Source organism: Anolis sagrei, chromosome 12, assembly GCF_037176765.1.
Source record: "Anolis sagrei isolate rAnoSag1 chromosome 12, rAnoSag1.mat, whole genome shotgun sequence".
Taxonomy (NCBI): domain Eukaryota; kingdom Metazoa; phylum Chordata; class Lepidosauria; order Squamata; family Dactyloidae; genus Anolis; species Anolis sagrei.
This window is the reverse complement of record NC_090032.1, coordinates 13,418,920-13,432,052: the sequence shown is the minus strand read 5'-3', so window position 1 is coordinate 13,432,052 and position 13,133 is coordinate 13,418,920. Positions and strand designations below refer to the sequence as shown.

Here is a 13,133-nt window from a genome sequence, read left to right as displayed (position 1 = left end):
ATGAGCTGGATATTTCACTGCCTTGGTCCTTTAACTTCCCGGCGGATGTCAGGTGGTGCAATACCGGCTAAACAGTGTAATTTCTCCAGTGGTGTAGGGCGCAGACACCCTGTGATAATGCGGCATGTCTCATTAAGAGCCACATCCACTGTTTTAGTGTGGTGAGATGTGTTCCACACTGGGCATGCATACTCAGCAGCAGAGTAGCATAGCGCAAGGGCAGATGTCTTCACTGTGTCTGGTTGTGATCCCCAGGTTGTGCCAGTCAGCTTTCGTATGATGTTGTTTCTAGCGCCCACTTTTTGCTTGATGTTCAGGCAGTGCTTCTTGTAGGTCAGAGCACGGTCCAAAGTGACTCCCAGGTATTTGGGTGTGTTGCAATGCTCCAGTGGGATCCCCTCCCAGGTAATCCTCAGAGCTCGGGATGCTTGTCTGTTCTTAAGGTGAAAGGCGCATGTCTGTGTTTTAGATGGATTAGGGATCAGTTGGTTTTCCCTGTAATAGGCAGTAAGAGCACCTAGAGCTTCGGAGAGCTTCTTTTCAACCATCTCAAAGCTCCCTGCTTGAGTGGTGATGGCAAGATCGTCAGCATAGATGAAACTCTCTGTCCCTTCTGGCAATGACTGGTCATTTGTGTAGATGTTGAACATGGATGGAGCAAGCACGCTCCCCTGAGTCGGGCTGTTCTTCTGTTTCCGCCATCTGCTTCTCTGGCCCTGGAACTCAACAAAGAAGCTCCTGTTTTGTAGCAGGTTTCCTATGAGGCGGGTGAGGTGGTCGTCCTTTGTGATATTATACATTTTTCTCAGGAGGAGGCGGTGGTTCACAGTATCATAGGCTGCTGACAGGTCTATGAAGACGGCTCCTGTGATCTGCTGCCTTTCAAAGCCATCTTCTATGTGCTGAGTCAGGTTCAGCACTTGCAATGTGCTTTTGCCTTTTCTGAAGCCAGCTTGCTGTGGGATCAGACAGGGGTCTATATTTTCCATAATTCATAATTCAAACGGTCCAGAGTGACTCCCAGGTATTTGGGTGTGCTGCAAAGCTCCAGTGGGATTCCTTCCCAGGTCATCCTCAGAGCTCGGGATGCTTGGTCATCAGGTTGAACATGTTGAAATGCATCCCACAAGATCAGACAGAGAGAGGCCTCAGTTATCTCCCCTGGCATTGCATTTAAGTTGGTGTCCAATGTTTTGCAAGATTCTCCATATAATTTCCTTTCCTTCCTGTTTTCAAACCCACCCCATCCAGCAGACATGGGGCATTTTTTTGTGGCTTACGTAGCTTAGTTATATCACTTATTTGAAATATTTCTGTGTCACATTCCAGCCCTCAATGTTCATTTATTTACACCCTGCATTTTCTCTCCACAAAGGAGACTCAATGCAGCTGCTAATGGTTTTAATGATTTTATTGGTTTTCATTCTGTCTTTTTAATCCCTCCCATATTTAATTGTGCTTTAATGTTTAGCGACTTCAGATTTTAATTGGGAGCCGCGTTGGCGCAATGAGTTAATCCCTTGCTGACCTGAATGTCAGTGGTTCGAACCTGCGAGATTATTATTATTATTATTATTATTATTATTATTTATTTGACTTGTATACCGCTACTCCCAATTTGGCTCGGAGCGGTTTACAGCAGTAGATTAAAACAATACAATTAACTTTAAAATACAATAAAAACAAGAACAGACATAGTCCCAAGTTATTCACTCATTGAAAGCTTGTCAGAAGAGAAAGGTTTTACAGGCTTTCCGAAAAGCAAGTAGGTCTCAGATAGTTTGGGTTTCAACTGGCAAGGCATTCCATAAATAAGGGGCTGCAGCTTCCCATGCAGGAACATGAGAGAAGCCTCCCCAGGCACAGATTAACACCTCCCAGCAACAGATTAACACCTCCCAGCAACAGATTTTCCCAGGCTCAGGCAGGCCTTCAAATGCTAATGAAGGTGATCAGCCAAACATTCACACCTAACTGCAGCAGGGAAGAGCTCCTTGCCCCACCCCAGCCATTCCACAGATATATAAACCCATTTTTCCTACTTCCAACAGACCACACAACCTCTGAGGAAGCTTGCCATAGATGCAGGCGAAACGTCAGGAGAAATGCCTCTAGAACATGGCCCTATAGCCCAAAAAAACCCACAAGAACCTAGTGATTCCAGCCATGAAAGCCTTCGACAATACTCCCCAGGATGGTTAAACATTTGGGCATCCCCTGGGCAACGTCTCTGCAGACGGCCAATTCTCTCACATCAGAAGCGACTTGCAGTTATCTCAAGTCACTTCTGACAGAATAAAAAAAAGTTGCACAATTTTAATTAGCTGCTTTGAGTCTCCTTGAGTGAGAGAAAGCGGGATACAAATATCATGAATAAATAAGTAAATGTTTTTATGTGCAATTACGCAAATGGTTTTCCAAAAATTCTATCCATATTTTAATGTATTTGCTTCATGTTTTTACGTGTCATGTTAGTGGCCTTGAGTCAGGAGAAAGGCGGGATAAAAAATAAGTAAACAAATAGTAAACACAGTCTAAAAACAGAATTATAATCCGTTGAAACACCAGTTGTAAACATTGAATAAGACCAACCCAATTTCCTTGAATAGCGACTTCCAGAGTCAAGGCACTGCTACAAAGACCACATCTACATTGCCATTATAAAACAGTTTGAAACTGCATTACATGATCAATAGAGACCAGTTATTCCCAACCTTTTTTTGACCAGGGACCACTCTCCTGTTGGAGCATGTAAGAAATCAGTTTGTGTGTGTGTGTGAACTGTAAGATGCATGACACTGATTGATTAGATTGATTAGCTGAGTGAGCCTGGGACTTTTGGTTACTGTTACAATTTACTCAGGTTTGAGCTATGCAGGTGCTGAGAGAGAAGCAGAGAGAGACAGTTTGGAGTGCGCTCTTGTTTTATGAGCTGCTGGAGGAAGATTTTTCACATGGACAAAGAGAGATTATTTTAAATCTCTCTAAAAGTCGATGCAACTGATCACATAATTATAAATATATTGTTCTGAATTACAAAGAGTAAACTACTTGTTCTTTATTGAGCATATTTTCTTTCTCTGGCAAGACAGTGTGGACTGATCAAACTAGAACTACACGTGGTTTATTTTACATTACGCCACATCTCCAACATTAGCACTGTGCTGTTGCACGCTGGGCCTGTGATAGTGTCTGTTTACAGGACACGCTTTCTGTATGCCCAACGGGATGCCGGGGTGCCTCAGCTGAAGGGTCCCTTAGGTTTCCCAACACAAAATTCTGTAGAGGCTCAAAGTAAATTCAACAAAGTTCTTTATTAGGGCTTAAACCTTCAAACAAATGAATTAAATGCTTTATAATCTTGAAAAACTAGTAGCTTTCCCGAACTGCCAACAAGGGACAGGCAACTGCTTGATAAACCGTTCCTTTCGTTCTTGGGGAAACCTTCTGACCCCTCCTTGGGCAATCTTCCTTTTCCTTATTGGCGTGAGGTCCCTACTCCTGGTTCTAATCTGCTTTATGGATAGCCCGAGTGTCCCTTACCAGATAAGGTTTTTTGAAGATCTGCCAAGCTGGTGTCGTTTAGATTTTCCACGAAGATTGTGGAACCATTCCTTTTGCCTAGCAAAGCGGGCTGTATTTCTCAGCAAAGCTGGCTGTATTTCTTTTCTTTTTTTTTCCCCAGCAAAGCTGTGAGAAATGAAGCCTTTTTGTCTGTTAGGCTCCAAGCTGTGAGACTGAACTAAAAGTCCCCTTTTCCCTCCAAACCTGGGGAAAAGGGCGGATCTAAAGGCTCTAATGATGATTGATAGGTTGTTGGCCCTATGATTGCAATCTGGGGAAGCCACCTGATTGCAAAAAGCATAGCTCGAATAGATTCATGCAAACTAACAGTGAAAGAAAAAGATTCAAATCCCCTGGCACAGCCGTGCCAGCACAGCACCAAAAGGGTTACAAATCACTTTAGATTCGGTCTGGTTATTTGGGGTGCCGATTCAAAAAATTGCATTGGATAGACCACATCAGCTCTAGTTTCTGATACACAACATATGCCATCCAGTAGGCACCCTCTGCTCGCCCACAGAAAACCATATTTAATAATCCAGAGCTGATGTGATAATGGTACTCTTTCATAGGATGTCAGGAGCCTCTCCCCTCCTGACATCCCCATTGCCTTGGCACTATAAGAGGGTTTTGCGAGGCCAGTTGCTTTTGTTGTTGCGTGGTTTCAAGCCAATGTTGTGGTAATGGTGAGGCCGCGGACCATATTTTCATTCTTGCGGACCATTATTGGTCCACAGACCACAAGTGGGGAACTGATGTAGACTCATATAATGCAGCTGAAAGGTTTTCATGTTGTGTTCCCATACATTTCATCGTGACAGTTTATATTAGTGTCTGAATCTCTAATAAGAGGTTGGTTTAACCTCCAGTTAATGAGTGGAACTGAATGACGGTGTTGCGAAATGATGCATAAAAAGTGCTTGGCAATGTCGCTTTTATGTCACTATGTAAAATACCACCTTTGAAGTTTGATAACGTTTTGAATCCCACACCCTTACATCTTTTCTCCCCATCTCGTACACACACAGACACATTGCTTGTTGTGGTTTGTCCTAACCTGTTCTGAAAACTGAGATCACCGTCTCAGATTAAAGTAATAAAAGGCCACGATAATAATTAGGAACCACTCCGTAGTAACCTGTTAGACAGCTCGATCCAACAATTAAAATAATGGGAGAGCATCTCTTCCAACAGTCCCTGCTTACGAGGAATTATCTCGGATTTCTGGCTGTCTGACACCATTGCTTCTGTTGATATTCCGATACCATCATTCCCAGTCTGCATGGCGGATCATCAGAAGGTATGGGAGTTTAGTAACATCTGGGAACCCAAATTGGTAACAACTAAAGAGCATGGAGTACATATATATATATATATCTAGAGCAGAACTTGCCAGACATGTCATGTTGATTATATACATTTTAGACAATGAATCCTTTCACGACAGTCATTCAGTTCTATTCACAAACCGGAGATTAAACCGACTCCTTATAAGACATATAGACATATACATAAACTGTTGTGGATGAGTCTCTGAGTAGTAGTAACAACAGGGAGTTGGAGACTAGGCATGCAAAAAGGTCTACTCAGGAGCAAGAATCTATTGAAGAGCAACAGCAGAAGAGAATTTGGCAAATACTTACTGAACCCACTGATGAAGAGTCTTTTGAAGGGTTTGATGGGGATGATGGGTTTGGCAATGAAGCAGATTATATGAGAAGTGCTGGGAATGGCAGTGATGGGGTTGGGGATGAGATGGGTTGGACAAAAGTAGCAGAAGTGAGAGAAGTGTGTGAGAAGCCTACAAGGAGTGACACATTCAGAGGGCTTGCTGGGGATGAAACTTGTATTTCATTAAAACCTTTCATTTATAGTTTTTACAATATATGTTGTATTACTTATTTCATATAGACTTGTTACGTTTGTGTGACACACTGACACAGGAATACACAAGATTAGCACACAGCAAACAAGATCACTCTTTTTTGCTGTTGTATTGGTTCACACGTCGGACACTTCCCAAGTGTCCGACATCCAAGTGTCTAGGACTGTGTGATGTATCCACAAATAATGCAGGCAGCTCCCAGAAGGGTGGCCTTCTGCAGCTGGCAGATGGTAATTTTGTCAGTGCCAATTGTTTACAAGTGCAGGCCAAAGTCTTGAGGCACTGCACCCAGTGTGCTGATCACCACTGGGACCCCCTTACTGGCTTGTGCCAGAGTCTTTGCAGTTCAATCTTTAAATCCTCATCTCGTGTCAGTTTTTCCAGTTGTGTCTCTTCAATCCTGCTGACGCCTGGGATTGCAACATTTACGATCCATACTTTGTTATTTCCACGATTATGAGGTCAGGAGTCTTGTGCTCCAAAATTCTGTCAGTCTGAATTCAGAAGTCCCATGTTCTTGTCGTTATTTGAAATACAACAAGATTAGTATAGCAAACAAGATCACTTTGCTGGCTGTTGTATTGGATCACACGGCAGACACTTCCCAAGACAGATCCAAGTAGGGTGGCCTTTTGCAGCTGACAGATGGTACTTTTCTCAGTGTTGATTGTGTTTAAGTCCAGGCCAAGGTCTTGAGACACTGCACCCAGTGTGCCGATCACCACTGGGATCACCTTGACTGGCTTGTGCCAGAGTCTTTGCATTATTATTGTTGTTACTAGCTGTCCCCTGCCACGCGTTGCTGTGGCCCACATGGGGGTTATGTGTGGGAGGTTTGGACCAGTTCTATCGTTGGTGGGGCTCAAAATGCTCTTGGGGGAAAATAGACCTTGACATATGCGCGTTGCATTTACTGGGATGTATCGTTCACCTACAATCAAAGAGCATTCTGAACTCCACCAATGATGGACTTGAACTAAATATGGCACACAGAACTCCCACGACGAACAGAAAATATATATCAGTGATTGGTTGGGGGGGGGGGGCACCAAAATACTGTTTGCTTACTGTTGAGGATCACCTCTGCTCCCCACCAAACCCTTCCAGTATTTTCTGTTGGTCATGAGAGAACTGTGTGCCAAGTTTGGTTCAATTCCATCATTGGTGGAGTTCAGAATGCTCTTTGATTGTAGGTAAACTATAAATCTCAGGAAATACAACTCCCAAATGACAAAATCATTTTTTTAGTAAAGGACATACATTGGGTTGTTAAGTGTCTTGCGTCCAAATTTGGTGTCAATTCGTCCAGTGGTTTTTGAGTTCTGCTAATCCCACAAACAAGCATTACATTTTTATTTATATAGATTATTGTTGTTGTTGTTGTTGTTTATTGGGTAATAAGACTTTCTCTAGATAAAGCAACACATGCACCCCTTGGATTGTGGTCTCAAACATAACATAATGATTCCCATATGATAAATATTCCCATTGTGTCATCTAAAATATGGAGCATAACCAAAAGAAGGTGAGCAAACAAATTTGAACTTCCTGCCAGTGTTGGTTCTCCAGGAGTTGGCCAACTTTTGACTGTCAGATATATGGATAATGGGAGTTGTAGTCCAACAACTTCCTAGAGCTAGAATTCATGTGACACATCTGGTGCAAGAAACATCCAGCGCTTGGGGGAAACCCTCAAGCACTGACTAGCATGACACATTGTGTGGAATCCCCAACAGGATCTTATGGAGGTAACAATTGTAAAACAACAACAACAATTTGTTACATGGCTCTCCACAGTTCAAACACAACGGCATCAGAATGCATATATTAAAATAACTCATATGAAGATTAAAATATAATACTAATAGAATGTCAAGTTGGAACTCATCGTTTTGGATTTAGAAAAGCAAGTCGGAACAACAAGAACTATCGTTGGTTAGTTATTGTAGGTTTGCTTGTTTTTCAGATTAAGAAATAAAGCAATTGCTTTTGTATTTCGTGTCATTTGTTTCAATAATAATAATAATAATAATAATAATAATAACAATGGTATAGTGGATTAAACCGCTGAGTTGCTGAACTTGCTGACTGAAAGGTCGCAGGTTCGAATCCGAGGAGCGGGGTGAGCTCCCATTGTTGGACCCAGCTTCTGCCAACCTAGCAGTTTGAAAACATGCAAATGTGAGATCAATAGCAGTCATGCTGGCCACATGACCTTGGAGGTGTCTACAGACAATGCTGGCTCTTCAGCTTAGAAATGGAGATGAGCGCCAGGCTCCAGAGTTGGACACGACTGGACTTAATGTCAGGAGAAAATCTTTACCTTTGCCTAATAATAATTTATTTCTAACCCGCACTTCTTTCCCCGAAGTGCGGGTTAGAAATAAATGTCTTTGTCATTTGTATGATTGTATGTTTGTTCCTTTGAATAAGAATTACTTTTTTTAAAAAAAAAGAGCAAGCATTGTAAAATTATTGTTATTCAAAGTGATTTATTATTATTATTATTATTATTATTATTATTAGTCACTTTGAATAACAATAAAAAATTTGCTTGCTCTTTTTTAAAAAATCTTATTATTATTATTATTATTATTATTATTATTATTATTATTATTATTGGAGCCCTCGGTAGTGCAGTGGGTTCAACCCCTGTGCCGGCAGGACTGAAGACCGACAGGTCACAGGTTCGAATCCGGGGAGAGGCGGATGAGCTCCCTCTATCAGCTCTAGCTCCTCATGCGGGGACATGAGAGAAGCCTCCCACAAGGATGATAAAAACATCAAATCATCCAGGCACTTCTTGCAGACGGCCAATTCTCTCACACCAGAAGTGACTTGCAGTCACTCCTGACACGACAAATTATTATTATTATTATTATTATTATTATTATTATTTATTACTACTACTACTACTACTACTAATTGCTGTTACGATCCAATAACTCTATTGCGGAGGTACAATGGGTTAAACCAGTGTTTCTCAACCTTCCTAATGCTGCAACCCCTTAATACAGTTCCTCATATTGTTGTGACCCCCAACCACAAAATTAGCGACCCCTCTGACACCCCTTCACAGTTGGGGTCCCAATCCCAGGTTGAGAAACGCTAGGTTAAACTCTTACGCCTGCAGGACTGCTGACCAAAAGGTTGGTGGTTTGAATCCAGGGAGCGAGGTGAGCTCCCATCTGTCAACTCCAGCTTCCCATGCAGGGATGATGGGGCGATATTGGTAAAATAGATATTTATTTATGCATATATTGTATGTACTTTACAAGCACTGAAATGTATAGAAAAATCAGGTTCTCTCTCTGTATTAGAAAGAATGCTGAAGGAGATCTGTGTCCAAGGCACAAGCAGGAGGGGGATGAACATTCCAGAAAGGGGGAGATAAGCCCGTCCTAGTAGCAACAGAGATAAGTAAAAAGTAAGGAGCCAATCTCTCTCCCTCCTGACAAGTCAAAGTAGGCCCCTTGATTGATGAATGTAAGCTGTAAGTTGTATGCTGCTCTTTAGAAAGAAATACACAGACATGCCTTTTGTATGTTGGAAGATAGAATTTGATATTTCTATGATGCTAAAGTGACGCAGAGAATGATGTCAGTGTATGTAGAAGCATGTTTCTTTGTTTGCCTGCATTTGAAGTGTATAAAAGGCAGTCAACGCCTTTATTGGACACTCTGGTTGCTTTTGGACACAGCTCCACTCCAGGGTCCCAGCTGGAAATAAAGCCGTACTTTTCTATCTCCGAAGAGGATCTCTCTTGATATTATCTCTCCAATCATGCTGCAACAGAGACATGAGAGAAGCCTCCCACAGAATCATAGAATCATAGAATCAAAGAGTTGGAAGAGACCTCATGGGCCATCCAGTCCAACCCCCTGCCAAGAAGCAGGAATATTGCATTCAAATCACCCCTGACAGATGGCCATCCAGCCTCTGCTTAAAAGCTCCCAAAGAAGGAGCCTCCACCACACTCCGGGGCAGAGAGTTCCACTGCTGAACGGCTCTCACAGTCAGGAAGTTCTTCCTCATGTTCAGATGGAATCTCCTCTCTTGTAGTTTGAAGCCATTGTTCCGCATCCTAGTCTCCAAGGAAGCAGAAAACAAGCTTGCTCCCTCCTCCCTGTGGCTTCCTCTCACATATTTATACATGGCTATCATATCTCCTCTCAGCCTTCTCTTCTTCAGGCTAAACATGCCCAGTTCCCTAAGCCGCTCCTCATAGGGCTTGTTCTCCAGACCCTTGATCATTTTAGTCGCCCATTTAGTCACAGGATGGTAAAACATCAGGTAAAGGACCTGCGGTGGCACAATGGGTTAACCCTTGTTCTGGCTGAACTGCTGACCTGAAGACTTGAAGGTTGGCGGTTCAAATCCACAAGATGGTGAGCTCCCATCTGTCAGCTCCAGCTTCCCATGCAGGGACATGAGAGAAGCCTCCTACAGGATACTAACACATCTGGATGTCCCCTAGGCAACGTCTCTGTAGAAGCTGACTCTTTCACACCAGAAGCAACTTAATAATAATAATAAGATTTTACTTGTTCCCCGCTACCATCTCCCCAAGAGACTCGGTGCGGCTTACATGAGGCCGAGCCCAAACACAACAATACAAGCAATAATAACAACAATACAAGCAATTGAAAGAAAAACTTTCAGTATATTCTCAATTCATGTCTGACACAATTTTTAAAAAGCTACAAAATAAGGCCTAAATTGTATATATGTATGTACCGTATATACTTGAGTATAAGCCGACCCGAATATAAGCCGAGGTACCTAATTTTATCACAAAAAACTGGGAAAAAGTATTGACTCGAGTATAAGCCGAGGGCGAGAAATGCATCCACTATGGGTCGATTTCAAAATAAAAATAGATACCAATAAAATTACATTAATTGAGGCATTAGTAGGATAAATGTTTTCGAATATTTACATAAAACTGTAATTTAAATAAGACTGTCCAACTCTGATTAAACCATTATTCTAACCTTCTTCAATGTGATATGTGATTACATATCCTTCCAATAATAATAAAGAGAGCAAAATAATAAATGTGATGAAAATAACTGAGTAAAATAATGTAAATGTAATAATAATAAATAGAATAATAAATGTAATCAAAACAGTAATATAGAGAGTAAAATAATGCATGTAATAAAATAATAATAAAAAAATAATGTAAATGTAATAATAGAATAAGATAATAAATGTAATAAAAATAATACTTATAACAGAGTAAAATAATAAATAACCTTGACTCGAGTACAAGCCGAAGGGAGCTTTTTCAGCCTAAAAAAGGGACTGAAAAACTAGGCTTATACTTGAGTAGATATAGTATGTTTGTGTGTGTATGTGTGTATAGAATCATAGAATCATAGAATCAAAGAGTTGGAAGAGACCTCATGGGCCATCCAGTCCAACCCCATTCTGCCAAGAAGCAGGAATATTGCATTCAAATCACCCCAATATATTGTGTATATATGCATCTTACCTAGAAAGATGTGGATGAGTAGGATCTGGCAGCCCTTGTTGCTTGCCATGGTGACTTTCCGCAATGCAAATGAATGGCAGGATCCAAGCCGACTGCAGGCAAGGCAGCTCCTGCCAAATAAGTTGGTGAATGGGAGAGTGTTGATGTTTTAACCCTCCTGGGCTTGCATCATGTGTGAGGTCAGGATTCCTTTGGATTGACTTACAGCCGGTGATTGTGCACCTCGAAACCATAAAAGCCGGCCGGGGACCCACCCTGGTCGCCTTTGAAGTTGCCACACACTTAGCAATTAAGACATTTTTTTCCGTCTACAGAGGAAGTTGAGGAGTGAAGTCTCCTTCGGGTGGCATTGGCTGAAGTCTTCTCCAAAGTGTGTCTCCGAGGCCAATGCACCAGAAAAGGAGCCTTCCTTCCGCAAAGACCTTTACATACACCCAATATTGTGTTTTAATTTCATTTTTGAACTACCCTCCTATTTGATGAGGATGTGAGATATACACAATGATATAATAAAACAGCGGGAAAGCAGGGAAACCTTTCACTAGGATTCCTTCTGTAGAGAAATGTTTATTATAAAGTGTTTATTATACTGTGTTTAAACTGTATTTATGTTTTACATTGGTTGTCATGGCCTAGCTGTGAGAAATAGGTTGCCATGGTGACAAGGCAGAAGAGGAGGTGGGCGGAGCTTAAGGAAAAAAAGGTTTGAAAGTGACAGCTAATTTTTAGTCAGGAGGAAGAGACCCTGAGAGGTAGCAGAGTCAGATAAGGACTCTGAGAAAGTAGCTCAGTCAGGAGGAAGAGACCCTGAGAAGAGGGCAGAGTCAGTTAGGGCTCTGTGGTGTGAAGCAGTGTAAATTCAGTTAGTTCTTAGTATTTGTGAATATTTCTTCAGCAAGGGAGCTGAAGGTGAAACCTCGTTAGATTGCTTGAGTTAAAAAGAATCTAACAGAGGGGGTTTTAGGATCACCAGTAGTGGAAGACTGGAGATCAGTGGTTTGATCCGGTATAGGACAAACAGTGAGAATATTCACAACAAGGAACACTGAAATAATAAAGCACTTCACTGTAGAAGGAGTTTATAAGATTGTAACATCTAAAGCCTGAATGTATCTCAACCAAGCCATATTGTAACCATCAAGCATATGCCAAGCTCAACATCTCAATATTGCAACAATTACGCTTTGTTTAACAATAAACTTGTTCTCTTTGTACTTTAAACCTGCCTCCTCCATTGATTTTACGTTCGGTGCATTCCACTCTACCAAAGTTACCTCACAACGCAAATAGGGATAAACAGAGACTTTAAGACCAGCGTCTCTAAACATATTGGTGGCAGTTTAATTTAATAGCAGTCTAGGAACTTCTTTACACTTCTTTCTCTCTTCTGCAGCATTTTTGTCATGTGGACAATAAGGGACTATTGTTATTTATTTATTTGGGGTTCTTCTACCCCGCCCTTCTCACCCCGAAGGGGACTCAGGGCAGCTTACAAAAGCAAAGGCACAATTTGATGCCTGCATCATAAAACAATCATACACAAAATTACATCAATTCACAGTTAACAACAATGTATGCATTATAACCATAAAATCAATAAAATCAATAAAACCAAATACAAACTCAATTTCTCCTCTTACATGGTCAGCGTTCGCTAACTCATAGATCTAGTTTTACGTTCCACTTCATCAATCCTGCTGGTCTTACTCGCCTGATTGTCTGATTTAATTGCCAGAGTACCCAAAGGCCTGGTCCCATAACCAAGTCTTCACCCTCCTCCTAAAGGCGAGGAGGATGATGATGCCCTGATTTCTCCCGGGAGTGAATTCCACAGGTGAGGGGCCACCACTGAGAAAGCCCTGCTCCTCGTCCCCACCAGCCTCACTTGTGACAGTGGTGGGGTCGAAAGCAGGGCCTCCCCAGATGATCTCAGACTTCGGGGTGGGACGTAGAGGGAGATACGTTCGGACAGATACACTGGACCAGAACCGTACAGGGTTTTGCAGGTCAAAACCTGCACCTTGAATTGTGCTCGGAACTGAATCGGCAGCCAGTGGAGCTGACACAGCAGGGGGGTGGTATGCTCCCTGTATGTTGCTCCAGTGAGCAGTCTGGCTGCCGCTCGCTGGACTAGTTGAAGTTTCCGAACAGTCTTCAAGGGCAACCCCACGTAGAGAGCGTTGCAGT

General features: G+C 42.0%; 1 protein-coding gene across 1 annotated transcript in view; it reads right to left on the bottom strand.

The window, feature by feature from the left end:
* Positions 1 to 10,995, bottom strand: part of VSIG8 (V-set and immunoglobulin domain containing 8) — a 41,744-nt gene extending 30,749 nt beyond the window's left edge. Inside the window, exon 1 of the mRNA XM_067472674.1 lies at positions 10,947 to 10,995. Coding sequence (XP_067328775.1) covers positions 10,947 to 10,995 — 49 coding nt within the window. The remainder of the gene's footprint in view (positions 1 to 10,946) is intronic.
* Positions 10,996 to 13,133: the final 2,138 nt, after the last annotated feature.